At 32.8% G+C, this 17,675-nt stretch overlaps 1 protein-coding gene across 1 annotated transcript in view; it reads right to left on the bottom strand.

Moving 5' to 3' along the window:
- Positions 1-17,675, bottom strand: part of LOC144438177 (uncharacterized) — a 61,152-nt gene that overhangs the window by 20,237 nt on the left and 23,240 nt on the right. The window contains exons 3-4 of the mRNA XM_078127213.1: positions 12,206-12,291; positions 11,283-11,404 (exon numbers count right to left, since the gene is read on the bottom strand). Of these exons, the coding sequence (XP_077983339.1) occupies positions 11,283-11,404; positions 12,206-12,291 (208 nt within the window). The remainder of the gene's footprint in view (positions 1-11,282; positions 11,405-12,205; positions 12,292-17,675) is intronic.

The raw sequence follows: 17,675 nt of genomic DNA, 5'->3' as shown, positions 1-17,675 counted from the left end.
TCACATTGGAATTACATTATACGTCATACTTTGCAGTTAAGACAGTTATCGTGAATCAAACAATCAAATTTGGAATAAGTTTAACATAGACATCTACCTTGCCATGCCAAAGAATGATCCAGGTATAACTATAAATCTTGTGTTATCATATTCAAATTTGTTCTATTAACCCTTTCATTCCTAGAGACGACATTGGAATAAATAGAAACTTGATTGTAAGAACATTTTCTAAAATTTAAGAATATTACTTCATTGGGAAGTAATATTTCTTGAATTCTGGTCTAAAATAAAGTTGATCTTTTTCCAAAAATTACAGAGAAACAAGAATTTTTGTTCAAAAATTTTGGCGGGAAAGTTTCTAGTCCTGAAAGGGTTAATACAGCATGTAAGTTGTATTATGATAAATATCTCAATATGGATATTACTGCCATCATAATATCTTTATCACCATAAAAATCCCATCAACCTGTTTATTTTTAGACATTATTATATTAAATATGAAAATATGGACATACAATTTACCATTATACCAACCACTATAATAACAGTTAGAAAATTGAAAAATATGAAATGTGTATTCATATATTATTAGATGATTTTTAATTTTTTTGACAAATCAATATTTGTTATAGCAAATATCTGATGAAATTGGAGACAGAAGAAAATATTGTAATTTGTCATCGCCATTGAATTTAAAATAAATTTGTTTGAAGAATACACAATTTATCAATAGAACCAAATGTTGCAATGTTTTACTTTCAATATGTCAATGTTACACTGTAGTGTTATCAATATACAAAAATAGTAACTGTATGACCATGAGATATTACATTATCGTTAATCAATGTCTACTAGAAATATACAATTGTTAATATACATTATACTACATTATACACGAACATGTACAAATTCATTATAGAATACTCTAACATATTCAGTACTTTGAACACATTGAAATTGACTGAATAGTGCATTCAACTCACTGATGATGTCATCATGACATCATCACATTCTTTGTCATGTAAATGAGCAAGACCACCATATTGTTTACATTCTACCAGTTATCTTACCCCTGTTTTCTGTGAATCACATTGAAAGATTTTGATCAAAGGGGGATTTGTGAATTATATGGGCACATGTAAATACTTGCACACAGATGTCTTTGTAATAATACATCCATCCATCCATCAAAGTCAACAAAAACACAGCTGTTTGCACTGTCAGCGATAAGGATTTCACATCTAAAGCAAACATTAGGATGAGAGTGAAATGATCTCTTCGTCAAATATTGCTTTCTAGTTAAGCTGTTGTTATTAAAATAAATAAGTACAGATAAATTTCTCAGAATATTGCAAATCCTCTATCAACAGGATTATTATTTAAATATTTGTACATACATTCCTCTCTCAATATCGGCTACTGTACAATGTATGTACAGATACAATTCACCATCTTTGCAAAGGTTCGCAAACATAATAACAGCAAGAGAGAGAGAGAGAGAGAGAGAGAGAGAGAGAGAGAGAGAGAGAGAGAGAGAGAGAGAGAGAGAGAGAGAGAGAGAGAGAGAGAGAGAGAGAGAGAGAGAGAGAGAGAGAGAGAGAGAGAGAGAGAGAGAGAGAGAGGGGGAGAGAGAGAGTGAGAGAGAGAGAGAGACAGAGACAGAGAGAGAGAGAGAGAGAGAGAGACAGAGACAGAGAGAGAGGGGGGGGGGAATAATGAACTCAAATAATGTACCCATAAATTTTGTTAGAAACAATGGCTAAAAATCTTTTGAGGAACACATTCAGAAAAGATTAAGAGAGATCGTAGAAAATCCATACTTGAATGGGAATAAATATGAATTGTGACCAAAAAAATGAATTTATATCAGGGTTTTGAACAAAAATACAAAATTTATATTTCATTGGGAGTTCTGCATTGTACTCCTACACATACAGTATACATTCGAGAATAGACAAGTACATCTTCAGAAGAAAGAGCAATTGCATTCTAGAAGAGCATTGTGATATTTATACATGTACATCTTGATTATCTGTGTGTGTGGGTGGACTTACAAAATGTTAACAATGTGCTTAATGGTGATGCATCTCATCTAATGGTAAAAGCATAGATTAGTATTTCAGTTCCTGGAAACATCTGAACTACATATTTCATGATGTAGTGCTGACTGTGTACACATCACACGTAATCATGCAACTGTTGTATAGGGTATATAGATTTCTTGGGGCACTCTCTGCCATATTAAATATTCAGTGAGTAATAAATAAATAAGTAGATCTGTAATATGACTGGTTATGATTACCATTAAACCAGGACACAAATAGATTCAAGGATATTTACAAGACTTATACAATATTGATTTGAATTGAAGACCTGAGGTTGTTCATTATTTCTAAAAATACCATATTTGACCTATTTCGTTCTTTGTTACCTCCCCCCCCCCCGTATTACTTTTCATCTACCTGCTGAGACTACAGAGAAAAAAGACTGTAAAAATATTGCTTTCATCTCTAGATTGTGCAGCTGCATGCTTCAGTGATCAAGTCAAATGAATGAATTCACTCTCTGATCTCCAAATGCTCACAAGTGATAGATTGTCCATAAATTTACACTATCACTATCAGAAGAAAGGAGATTACATTCACAGATAAATTTTCATCTTCTGTCCACCTGACTGTACAGCATTGAGCAATATAATGTAGTGTGTCAAGTTCAAAAATCCATAATAAGTCAAATGTGAGGGTATTTAGATATTATACATTTGTATTATATAATTCATTAATGATCAAATTCATAGCAAAAATGCATAAATATTGATTATTTATAATTCACACAGCTTTTAATAATACTTTGTTTGTTTAGCCCAATCAGCCATGGCAACGTTCAACAACTTGTGTATCATATCCTGTATAAGTATTTGATCTGCCAAGCTGATGAACAGTTTGGTCATCCATGGTTTGTTTTATACAGGGTTTATACATATATTCAAAGCAAAAGCAAACCTCTATTAAATTTCCATCATGTATGTAAAACTAACCACAGTAGCAGTATTACAGATATTTAAATGTAATCTATTCCTAGCAAATTAAGTCATTCAACAGAAATGGCTGACATTGTGTCTATAACCTAAACTAAAATATTGATAATTTGGGGCTATAGATGTTGAAAGAGTAAAACGGTTCAATATTCTTGACAAGTGATCAATGTAAACTGGTTTGAGTGTGATTGGGTTGTATCGGTGTAAATGAGACAGAGGGATGTAGTTGTATAATGGATATTATCAAGTCATTACCACAAAAGGAGCTGTGGTGTTAGTAGGATATACAACTCAACACTCATGACTCTCATTGGTAATGCAGACAGGTAAAAGTGGTATGAGTTTGATCTGGGAAATTAATGTCCCTAAGAACATGTACTCAGTTGTCATCATGGGATGAACGGTGTCAGAGAAACAGTAAAGAGGTTGTTTTTGGTAAAAATTGGGATTCCACTAAATGAGGAGAAACCGTTTAAACATTGCATAGATACCGAGTGCAATGTATCATAAGGTTGGTGGGAGGATTCCTGTAATCTACTTTGGGAACTGAACCAGATTTTACCTATTTTCTACCTCACAGAATTGACTTACTGAAGACACTAAATAATGTAATTACACATGTTTGTTAACTTTTGAAATTTCAGAATCAAATAAAAATAATTATATCCAGAGAAACATTTCATAATTATACTTTTATATTGTTCAAAAAGACCAACAATGTTGTAATATTATTAGAGGTTATTTCATTTAATGGGTTAGATGAATTGAATACCCTTAGGCTGTGTAGCTGTATGTATACTGGGAACCCAATTGTTACTGATAAAGAACTCAATATACATATAATGTGAACTGTAGGATATGTTTACATACCATTCTGTCAAGAAATAGCTTTCCATTAAAATGTACACTAATTTCTGTCAAGAAACAGCCACTTTTACTTATAAATGAATTCTGTTGATGTTACATTTGTGATCAAAGTACATGCAAATGTTACAAAATATAATTTAGAAGTAAAGGTTTGTTTAATTTGAGTTGTTTGAGGGCGTAAGTTCAAATAGTGCCAATGGCATTGTAGCACAATTGTATTTAGCTGTTGCTATGGGCATGGTCTTGTTGCTAAGCATATATGTATACATTTTTTGGAATCTGTATTCACTTCCCATCCCTGTTGTTGTCTTTGTAATATGCATCATCATTTCACTGTTGCTTAGGGCATGGTCATGGTTGTTGCTAGGACCAATTGTGTCAAAATGTTTTCAACAATAACTGCAGAGTAACACCTCCAGAAATATCCCCTCTAACTTTAACCCCATTCACCATACAGTTTCAAGATGTAAGGTTTTGACCCAAAATACCTAATTTGCATATCACTGATGGGATTATCATGTTGTGAATACAGCTTCATCTACACATGCCCAGATGCCTCCCCATTAAATTTTAGCCCAATTTGCTCAGTAGTTTTGGAACTATAGATTTTTGACCAAAAATACACATATGAACAATTCTTAATATAAACACCTTGAATAACGTTCCAACCAACTTTGGGCCCAATCTGCTCAATAGTTTTGAAATTACTGGTTTTTGACCCAAAACACACATTTTTATACCTAATTTGCATCATGTTATGAACAATTCTTAATCTAAACACCACTAAGAACATTCCCATCAAATTTCAAACCCATCTACCCAGTAGTATTTCAGTTTAAGTTTTTTGACCAAAATCACATTTTTTAAAACCCAAATCACATGTTGGTGGCAAGATCATTTTGATTTGAACAAGTTCCCAACCATACACCCAACGTAATATACCCACCAAACATCATAGCAATTGCTCCAGCAGTTTTTGACTTTAAGTTGTTTACACACACAGACAGATAGACAGACAGTTAGATAGACAGACAGACACTTTGCCATGCGGTGATGCCTATAGCACTACTGAACCTAAGAAGTTCAGTTGTGCTACAAACCATTGTATGTGTACTTCCCATGGCTTATTACACAAAATATTTCATAAACCTTTAACATGATTTTAATTTAAATACGAATGGACTATTTTTGTGGTTTAAGACTAAAATAGTATAGCTACAAAATTGACAGGAATGGGTGAATTTTGATAACATAATTTTGTTGGAAAACATCATGTACTAACTGAATGTTCAAAACACCTTGATATGCTGTAATATAACTCTCTACTCATACTGTCTTGTCAATCACCTTAGCAACAGTCTAACCAAACAGAGACGGTACTTTGAAGACAATACTTCTCAGAAGCTGTCAGGAAATTAACTTCACAATGTCTGTGTACATGGGATGGAGTTGGTTTGATCAATGACAAGAATTGTACAACATTCACACATTCAATGTAAATACATGTATATGATAACACTTTTTATGAGGCTTAAATAGTACCCAAAGGAGAGACATGTAAGGTAGACACCTTCCTTCACACTTCAAGTTATTGTTAACATTAGATATATTATATAGTGACATCATCTAAAATATATCCCAAAATACACAGCAGACTTTGCAATGTACTCTGTGTGTGTGTGTGTGTGTGTGTGTGTGTTTGTGTGTGTATGTGTGTGTGTATGTATGTGTATGTGTGTGTGTGTGTAGGAGGGTATGTTAACTTACTACGTACATAGTACCAATATATGCAGATGTATGTATGTGTGTGTGTGTGTGTGTGTATGTGTGTGTGTGTGTGTGTGTGTGTGTGTGTGTGTGTGTGTGTGTGTGTGTGTGTGTGTGCATGTTTGCAAGCAAGTGCATGTTTGTGTACATGCAGAATGATTCAAACCATGCATTTCCTTACATTCAATAGTGCATTCACACATGTCCATGATTGTGTTTGCTGACACATACACATATTGAGGTGTGACAGGAAAAGTCATACAAATCAGTCCAGTTACTGAGGTAGTCATACATATATTAACCTTTCTACCTTGCCTGAGTCGCACCAGTAGTTAAAAATACATCGCTATAAAATGTGCATGTACATACATTGCCACATAAACACACTACATGTAGTCTAGCTATTTGGGTATTTTGTCTGTCCGTCAGTATGACAAAATTGGTGAATACCTTTAAGATTATCTCTGGGGTTTCTCAGAAAACCTGAATTCTTATCATGAATGTTTCCAAAAATTGCAAAGGTTTCTCTGCATACTAATAAATGAAATGAGGGTTTCTTTGTAACTTGATATGAATATCAATATTGTACATCATATAATATGAGATGAATGTGCAAACATGAAATTGGAAGTCTGCAGTCAAATACTACTAGAAGCTGGAGACACCTACTACTAGTACTAGCCAGAAGAGTTGAAAATCAAACTGGAGAACTATTACCCATGTATAACTTCTGTGGTTGTTGTACAGGTTTATCTACAAATTTCATTTTTTTTCTGTTGATGTTGCATACATGTACATGTAGTATGATGGATGCCACACTGACTTGTAAAAATCTCACTTGTAAAATTCAGCATAAAATTTGAGAGCAAGGTGTGTTGTGATATATTGTAAACATATTGAACACTAATTCAGATATTTTCCTATACAGTCAATAAACCCCTATCACATGCTCTTGTCAGCAACAAGTGTCTCATTTTAGAATGTTTTTCAGCAATTCAAACCACATTGTAAATACCCAGCAGGGCAAACAATACAGGGAGTGGACAGGACGTCATATGTTGTGAATATTGATGCATATATATGTACATATCGTATCATATTATAGCTAGGCGAATCCACAAACCTATGAGTTGGCCCAAATGCTTACAAAAATAGGAAAATGTCTCTATTGAGACGGATTTCAGCAAACTATCGCACATTAAACTAGAATAGGGGTATTGAGGTGGAAGGAACAATACAGGGAGTGGGCAGGATGTACTAGGTGCAGAATATTGATGTATTTAAATCACATGTACATATCATATTACAACTAGGCACATCATATGTATCCATGCATTGCAGTGAAACCTTTAAAATAATAATTCAGGTATTTTTCTACACAGTTAGTGAACCACCATCAGCACCTGTCAACAAGTGTCTGTCAACAAGTGTCTGTCGACAAGTATTTCATTTTAGAATGTCTTACAACAAACTATACTACATTAAAGTATTGGGTATTTAGGTGGAAGGAACAATACAAGGCATGGACAGGATGTTTTAGGTTGTGAATAATACTGATGTACAGACATGTATAGAGCTGCTGGGTGAATCAACAAACCTTATAATTTGGTCCAAATTTTTTTAGTGTCTCATTTTAGATTTATTTCAGCAAATAATGATGTCCTAGGATGTGAATACTATTTCATGATTGTACACATGTACATTATATCATATTAAAACTAGGAATACAGATGCATCAACAAATCCATTAGTTGGGCAAAATGTTTACAAATCAGAAAGTGTCTCTCATTTTAGGTTATCTTACAAGGTAGGGTTTATCTTCGCTTGCAAATGCTATGAAACGATGTATTAAGATCAGTGAGACTGATCATAAGTTTTCATGTTGAGATGGACACAATAAAGATAACACACAAACATCCATTACATAGTGTCTGCGCTATATTTTGTTAATTTTGTATTTGTTTTTGTAATTATTCACTGTGATCTTGATACATCATTTGGTAGCATTTGCAAGCGAAGACGAAATATCCTGTATAGCCAACTATACTACATTAAACTATTGGGTATTTATATTAAACTATTGGCGTATTTAGGTGGAAGGAACAATACAAGGAGTAGGCAGGATGTTCTGGGTTGTGAATACTGATGTACATGTCCATACATGTACATATATCATATTACAGCTAGGTGAGTCCAAAAACCTTACGAGTTTGTCCAAATGTTTACATGCAAACAGGAGAGTATAATGACTATATGGATTAACATTCATGTAGTGTGAAGTCTAAGGAGCTAGTAGATTCAAGAGTAAAATTACTTGCAAAGTTCAGTCGAGGTTATATAGTTTAGGAAAACACACAATTATTCAATGACCTATTGGTAAAGAATTATATTAATCCTTTGAGAATGGGGCAATATTTCTTAGTGCAAAATGAAGTTAATGTATGATCTCAGAATATTCATGAATTACATTGATATTGGGTATACAAGTGTTATAAAGGGAATTCATTACTTTACATGTATCCACCATGACAACCAAAATGATAGGTCATCCTGAACAATTTATGTATAGTTTCAACTCATAAAAACATTACAGGTACGGGGGTAACAATTAAGTGGCTCAAATAGAATTGATTTTAGGTAAAATATGGCACCTTTTATCGTAAGGATTATATCATACACATATATGTACATCATGATAGTTTGAAAATGTCACCATAATCTACATGTACATATTATACTGAGAAATATGAAAGTGGCGGGCCATATTTTTGTACTGAAATGACATGATGACAAACTTTATTTCAAACTAAATAATATGAACTCATTCAATGATTAGTTACAAATGGTATGTATGGTGGTTCTGCATGAACATCATTCCATAAAATTTTAGCTGTTTCAGCACTTCCATTAAACAGAGTTTAAAAGTAGATTTGAATTTAAAATTATTTTCTGGTGAATGTCACAATAAGATGTATAGAATACTAATGCAAAGACTGGTGGCTTTGACATTTCTACTCTCAAATTTAATTAATGATTCTAGAATGAGTGGAGAAGTTAGTGAATCGTCAGACTGGTTTATGCAATATCAATTTATAGTATGATTTACGATAGCACGGATGACACAGCTTGTGGTGTCCAGTCATATTGTAAATTACCTACAAGCACTCTTACAAGTTAATAATATTTTCTCACACTGATAGACGCCGTATCACATCACTGATGGCAAAGAAAACACACATGAATATATTATTGCCTACACCTTTCATTTTATGTCCTGTTACACTTCCTGTAAATTCTCTATATGTATTTTCCAGCATATAACCTCCTACCTGCAGTGTTCTATAAAATTGCAGATAACACCCCATAGTGGTGATAAATGAACATTAAATTGTGTTTATATGCTAGTATCACTCACAGTTTGGATTTACACAATGGGTACAGAAATCCTTATTTACTGAGGAGAGAAAAAATGAACAGCTACAATAAAAAATTTGACTGCTTGCAGAGTTCAGTTACTGGATTACACAATCATTATCAAGTAGATGTAAACTATAAAGTCTAATATATCACAAACTTTTTTTTTAAATCTTTAATATTTAACAGTTAATATTTGAAGCATACTTCTCACTGTCATTTTATTAATGATACTTTCAACTTTTTAACAAATGTAATGTTACCAGGGAAAACAGAATTGACTGTAACATTATTACAGTAAGTTATGTCAATTCCATATGGTTTCTGTACTTCTCCTCTGACATGTTCAAGTATACATTTGTCTGCTTTCCTTGAAGAGAGGATGACATACTAGTACAACACACTTCCCCTTTGAATACATACTAAAACCTCCTCTATAAAGTCCTTCAGTACAACAAGTTGACATAGAAAGGCAGCTGTTTTAAGCTGTAGGCAGTAAGTAACATAGAACTCTCATTGAACATGGGGACCATTATGAGTAACACAAGTTTCCGCTAGTCATGTGATATTGACAAAACTGTTGTAGTAGGCAGGAAACCATAAATGTATTGACAGGTTTTACCTTTTACAACTGATATACACTAGACTGTACATTCATTTCAACTGAACAAAGCAGTAATTGTTGACTAAAGACTCCACTTTGTGGCGTTTAATTAACAAAATGCATCATTTCAGAACACCTTTATATGACCCCGTAATACACATTTCTCAAAATAACTGCATACTTATACTGTAAATTCAGTCATGTTTGTGTCAGTTCACCACCACACTGAATGATTAATTCACAATTCTATTCTACAATATGTTATTGTTAATTTCAAATTACATGTCAATTTCAAATAACAGTGATAACTGTGACAAACACTGATTAGATATAGCGTCAAATGTTGAATAATATTTACTCTAAACGTTATTATTTTCATTTCAAATTTAGGTTAAACCAAATTTCATCATTTAGGATGCCTTCAATTGGGTTACAATACACTAAAATGAACACACTTTTGGATAGACAATACTATGCAAGAATTATGTATGTTATATACACAATGTTACAATGTAAATGTACTAATAGATTGTTAGATATTGTTCAACACGTATAAACATGGCATCTGTTGTGAGTGAACTATGCTTTAGTGTTTATCACTGGTGGCCTTGTCCTAAAAGACCAGCTGGTAGGGATATCAGGTTGATAACAGTATAAATATTGTATGAAACACTGTAGACAAAATAAACAATATAAATTTGTAGTTATATTGACATTTGATAATACTGTTACATGTATGTCAGGTACAGGCATGTTAAGAACAGGTCTGTCAAATCTGTATCAAACACTAAATGGGTTGGATGAAAGGGGTAGCCTAATTTAGAGGAGTTTTGTCTTGGCAGGTGAAAGGACATAACTTGAATCTGTATATGGAGAGGCAATACAATAATAACTATAGTAATAATACTGTATTGTCATATGTATTGCACAATAATATACTTTCTATTTTCATTCACAGCTTGCAATCGTCATCTTGGCAGAACTTCAGTAACTAGAATATGACATTTACATCTTCATGTATGAATTAAGCAGGTGAAATGTTTATATTGGCATTATTTTCATATGCAATCTGAGCTCAATTGATAAATTGATATAATGAATATTATGAATATGAGTGTGTTTTAATCTTTTCAAGTATAAGTATTACCTTAATTTCATCTCTTGCTTTTACATTTCACTTCTATCTTTTCAATATTTTATCCAATTGTTCATTTCTTTCCAATCCTTAGTTTTCATATTTATTCACATAATTTTTATGAGTGCATGTGGAAAGTCAATTTCCAATACATTTTATGGAAATGGCAATAAAATTATGTTATTATTATATTATTATGCAAATGTAGCCTAATGTAAGATTTTCATTGGTTCAGAAAACTCACATCACACATATTTTAGCAGTACAATTTGCAAACTTTTCGAGGTATCAAATATCCAACGTTCTGTATTGATAAGAATTCACCTCAAATTACTTTTGACATTTGACTCAATTGACAGTGTAGGCTATCAATGAAATCTAAGCATGATATATTTTATAACTAGAAAACATAATGAGAATGAAATAGAGGATATCAAAGAGTGTATAAAATGACCTACCTGGAATACTTATCAAGTCTTGCAGACAAGCTGTCTTTGTATTTTTCTAGTCTAGTGATTCTATCTGTAAGAACTTGGACAGTTTCCTTCAGTTCTTCATTCTCACTCTGTAAAGCTTGAATCTGAAAACAACAAAATAGTGCTAATGACATTGTAACACAACAAAGACAGACATATCTCCCACCTATAGCACTACTGAACCTCAGTTCAGTTGTACTAACAGTAAAGGCAGTTGAGTATAATTTATACACATGAATGAAAGGTTTTTCAATTCTTGTCAAAGGTACAGAATGACTTGATATCAGTGCAAAATGTGTATGTTTCCAGACACTGCACTCATTTCTATATATTTCATGAAAACCTGCCTGAACTTGCCTATCCACATGGTGTCTGTGACACCCCAGCCTTTGTAGCCTAGAACAATATTCCATTTAGTTTTCTCATTCACAGGAAAGTTTGATTGCCAAGTAAAAGCTTTTACTGTTCTGTGTGTTTTTGGTATTTTCTAAGTTTTACAGCTACCTATAGTTCTAGTGGTTTAGGTCATTTCAATTTTTTTTATTAAATAAAAATATGATTAGAATAACAGTTTCATTGTCTCCAACAAAAGAGTTGCAGAGAAAAGCAAATATTACTAAATTGAAGACCATAACCATGCAATTTATCTTCTAATCACGTATCTGTCAGTCATATCTTTTTTTGAAAGTGTTATTACGTTGTCAATGTACAAAGTGACAATTTGTCTACACTAGATTCACCTAGACTATACATTTTAAAAATTAATCATATTATCATAGTTATGCTTCCCCATGAGTTTAATTCAGAGAGAACACTACATCCAATAATTTCCAATGAGTCCAAAGATCACTTCATCAAAGTAGAAGCTGACAATGAAAGGAATGAAAATTATAATTGGTACTTACCTCCTCCGTATGGTCCACTGGGGGTCTGTAATAACATGAGGTAGTATGCTCGTCTACACTTTCAGTATTACCAACAAATTCACACCCTGTGAAAGATACAATAACATATGTCAAGAATCTTTCATAGCATACACTTATAAATAAATCCATTTGTTATATCATATGTATGTTATTTCTGTAGATTTTCTCCATTTTTTATTAAATATCTTTTGTACCTAAAAATTAGAAAATACACATGATTATTTCGGATGTTAAATTGCCTTTTTAAAGTTATGTTATTCACTGTTTTTGTCTAGCTATAAATACCATATTTTTTGTACCTGCAACGACACAAGAATTCACACACAGCTGTTTTAGCCATGGCCTGGACACTCCAATACTGAACAAAAGGAGTATGAACAATTAGCCCATGGGCAATATCACATCATATACATGTATGACCTGCAGCTGCTTACTCCTATCCTATACCTAGACATTGGAACATAAGCAATTAACCCATAGGCAATACGGCGTATTCCGGTTATCGAACTTCCGGTTGTTTCGCAGGAAAGTATCGCGAGAGGGCGCACCATATCTGACAAAGTGAGGGCCAGAATTTTCGTCATGGCATCTAATAGTATGGCGATGTATGAAGCTGTCAACAAAATGGGCGTAAAAGAACTCCGTGCATTCATAAAAGAGTGGAAAATTACTACTTCTAAATCTACTAGATATCGCCAGAAATGCTGTAAACCTTGGTCTTGAAACACTAGAAAATGATAATTTTCTGAGAGAACGGAAGAGGAGACGAATAGTGGATGTCAAGCATCAAAATATAGAACTAATCGACAGCGGAAACATTGAAAGTTGGACGGAGGACCTTCGAAATATACCCGATGTATACATGATAAACATATTTCTTTACCTTACTGGTGTCTGTTGCTTGACAAAAGAACGATTAGAAAATTACAAATCTGACAACAGCTTCCAATCTGATTAAAATCCGATGTAGATGTTGGCTGATCGTTCATTGCTATTTTACCTTCGTTATTTTGCCTGAATTGACCTTCTTGGTACATGTTTACATTTTTTAGCTTGCCTGATCGCCTCCTCTACGATCAGGCTAAAAAATGTAAACATGTACCAAGAAAAGTAATATCAGGCAAAATAACGAAGGTAAAATAGCAATGAACGATTAGCCGACATCTACATCGGATTTTAATCAGATTGAACAGCTTCCAGCTACAGTCATTGCAATATTGAGAGTTCGGTCGACAATTACCAAGCCACATGTTTATATTGTAACTGATGTCGCCGCATACTTAGGCCTTTCTTGTTTATTAGAACAGTGGTGTAGCACCACGGGTGAAATCATAAAACTTTGTCCGGAAAAAAACATTTCATGTACTGGTTATAAGTTGGCATAAACATATTTGTATTGATATACTCATCTTTACTATCACACTTTGGTTAGCTTGCTATTCTTCATTCAGGACCATCAGTGTATAAAAAACCCCATTGAAGTCGGCAACGAATCATAAATATTGTTGTACCACACCGCCCACCCCTTCAATGAATCGGCCTTCCATGTAACGTTTACGTGGTTCACTCATCATACCATGTCTTATACCGATCTGATTAAAATCCGATGTAGATGTCGGCTGATCGTTCATTGCTATTTTACCTTCGTTATTTTGCCTGAATTGACCTTCGTGGTACATGTTTACGTTTTTGTCCTGATCGGTAGAGGAGGCGATCAAACATGTACCACGAAGGTCAATTCAGGCACAATAACGAAAGTAAAATAGCAATGAACGATTAGCCGACATCTACATAGGATTTTAATCAGATTGGTTTTATACAAGCTGCAATAACTGTAGCGTATATTGTGATTTTGAGGGTTCTTTCCTCTGTTTTTGTACCTTTTTCCGTTCCGATGTTTGACTGGAAGCAATCGCTACAATTTCTCCAACGGTAACGCAAATGGACGAGGTCACACTGAAAACGTGAGTGAGATGTCAGTGTACTACCCGTTTCAAAATGTTGCTACTTTTGGGTTTTCCTCACGGTCGAATTGCAGAGCCAAACTTACGCGAAATATTAGGAGAACAAGAGGTTAATTTGCTATTTCGTTATTTGATGGGCGATAATGCAATATTATAGCGTAAAGTTACGGGGAATGACAGAAAATCTTTAGTCAGTGGTTACGATGCCTATAGACTCTATGCTTTGCAACAATGCTCTACAATTCTGGCCCTCACTTCCGGTTCTAAAACAGCGCCCCTAGTGGCCAAACAATCATATCTTTTATCTTTTCGGGGCTTCTTCGATAACCGGAATACGGCGTATATCACATCATATATGAACATGTATGACCTGCAGCTGCTTACTCCTATACTTCGCTACTGGAACATGAGTAATTAGCCCATAGGCAATATCATATCATATCATACAACCTGCACACTCCCATACCTATCTGCTGGAATATGAGCAATTACCCCATTGGCAATATCATGCCACAAGACCTGTAAACTAGCTCATTACATAGACACTGGAGTATGAGCTATTAGTCTACATTGTATAGGCACATCATATCATATCATATGACCTGCACACTTCTAATATACCTAGCCACTGAAGTATGAGCAGTTAACCCATAGGCAATATCATATCATATGACCTGCCTGCATACTCCTACATGTATACCTAGACACTAGAGGACAACTTACAAGCAATTACTCCCATAGGCAATATCGATATCAGATTCAAAACCGTTATATTGAAGATCACATTCTGGGATTCTCAAAGGCTCAAATAGAGTTGCCTGTTCCCACTAAGAAATTCCAAACATGATCAAACTAGTAGATTTTATTACTTTATTCACTGCCTCAGTCCATAATCCTTGTTATTATAGAGATTCAATGAATTGTACATGTACGGAAGACTAGAATAAGCCTTTGATGTTGACCTGACAACTCCTTGTATGGTATCATCCTTGACTTTTCTCATCACATCAACGGAAATGTTATAAGACTTGAATAAAAGTGTATGATCATACAAACTGCTGACACTCTAAATATGGTAATCTATCCCTTTTTTCAGAACAGAAACTTACAGCATTTGATGCATTGCTTACACTATTTTGAGATTCATATGTTCATTTTAAACACAAAAACTAATATTTTGATTAATTTGGTGTAGCAATTATGTCACTCCTGAATATATTCAGCTGATACAAGTATTGTGCGTATAGCATGCATGTGTATGTTATTGTTTGTTTGTCTTTTGATTTTTGTTTTTGTTGAAAAGTTCAACAGTACCACATACTATTGGAAAGTGTGTGTGTGTGTGTGTGTGTGTGTGTGTGTGTGTGTGTGTGTGTGTGTGTGTGTGTGTGTGTGTGTGTGTGTGTGTGTGTGGAAAGGGTTGGTCACATAGTTCAACAGTATCACAACATCACAAATTGTGACCTTCTGTATGCAACAATACAGATAAACACAGATAGTGAGATAACCCCTGTACCCAATGGTGGTACTCTAATAATCTTGATAAAATAGAAACCTTGAACTTGTATCTTGTGAAATACAAGTGGTAAAGACCCTCAAGTTCAAAGTACCTTGCTCAGTGTCCTGTCAGGTCAATGCAAACTTTACATGTACATACATGTATCACTTCAAAACAATTGATTTGTCAATGTGTGGCATTGAGATACATGTACATTTGTACTTTGTATTTGAACTAAATGGACATTCTATTTTGAGTACACGTCATAGGATTCTGTATTAACCTATCATTAAGGATACAGAATAATGGGAATTTAATACAAGTTCAGACTTGTCGCTATTAAATTACATTGAATATTTTCACAAACATGATTCAAATCATATTTTTTGTAGTGGACATATGTGGTAAAACATGTACATTCATTCTTCTACATCAAAACTTGTAGATGAAAATTAAATATGTGATGACATATACAAGTATATATGTGTGTGTGTGTGAATTATAATATATATATATATATATATATATATATATATATATATATATATATATATATATATATATATATATATATATATATATATATATATATATATATATATGTATATATATATATATATATATATATATATATATATATATATATATATATATATATATATATATATATATATATATATATATATATATATATATATATATATATATATATATATATATATATATATATATATATATATATATATATATATCAATCACTCAGAGTTTCGCATGAAACTCTGAGTTACAACCAAGAAAGAGTTCCAGTACTACCAAAATTATTGCGACTGCCACTGCGGTATAGAGCACTGTCTTAGCAGATTGATACTCACCGATATATATATATATATATATATATATACATGTATATATTATGTGTGTGTGTGTGTGTGTGTGTGTGAATTATGTGATTACTATAATATATAATTTATGTATATAACATAATCTGACAATCAAACATGTATTATAGAGTGGTTATAAAATATACATGTGCATATATGTGTGTGACGTGATTGTGATATATGACTTAACAACAAAACTTAATTTCATCAATCAACAGTGCAATAAACGATATTACATAGCAATGTAATAATGAAACACATCTTTAGTATAATTATACAAAATATATCTATATGTGAAAAATATGATATGAAATGTGATGAAACACATGTATGATTCATATGTATGAATATATGGTTATGAAATATATTTATATGAAATAATATTATGTGGTTGTGAATATTATGTATCAACATCAGATTTTCGTCCACATGCATACTTTTTTCAGAAATAAAGTTTGATTATGATGTAAGCAAATCTGTTTCTTTTTAATCTATCATTCAGTCAATCAATATAGAAAACAGTTCTGGGTTGATTTCAATTAATACCGAATTATATCATGGACTACTAGTACTACATAATCATTATCATCATCACTTTGTCCATTCAAAGATGTTCAAATTTATAAGGCATAATAAACATGTTATGGGCATATGAAAATATGTGGTTATCAAATATGCATTGTATATTATGAAATAATAAATGTATGTATGTCATTATGAAATATACACGTACATAATGTGTTTTGCGAAATATAAATTAGTATGTATGCATGAATATGTATGCATGAAATGCATGGTCTGGTTACTTAATGCATAATTAATGTAAAAGTGAAAAAAATGATGTGTAATGTCATGTATCTCTTTAAATTTCAGTATTGTGTTCTTTTGCATCTATTTATTTTTAAATATGCAATTCCTACATATTCATCGCATAGTTATGAAATTCATTGTGTCGATTCTATTTTATTTTTATCCCACTGCATGGTAGGTAAATGCATCTTCTTTCACTGACAGTGAAGACAAATGTATCTGATGGTAAACAAAACATATGGCTTATAGAAATGTTTAGCCATCATGAATGATATTTTGTCTTTGGATGTGATGTA

The sequence above is a fragment of the Glandiceps talaboti genome, chromosome 7, assembly GCF_964340395.1.
Source record: "Glandiceps talaboti chromosome 7, keGlaTala1.1, whole genome shotgun sequence".
Classification (NCBI taxonomy): domain Eukaryota; kingdom Metazoa; phylum Hemichordata; class Enteropneusta; family Spengelidae; genus Glandiceps; species Glandiceps talaboti.
Note: the sequence above shows the minus strand (reverse complement) of the source record. Positions and strands in the feature narration are given on the sequence as shown.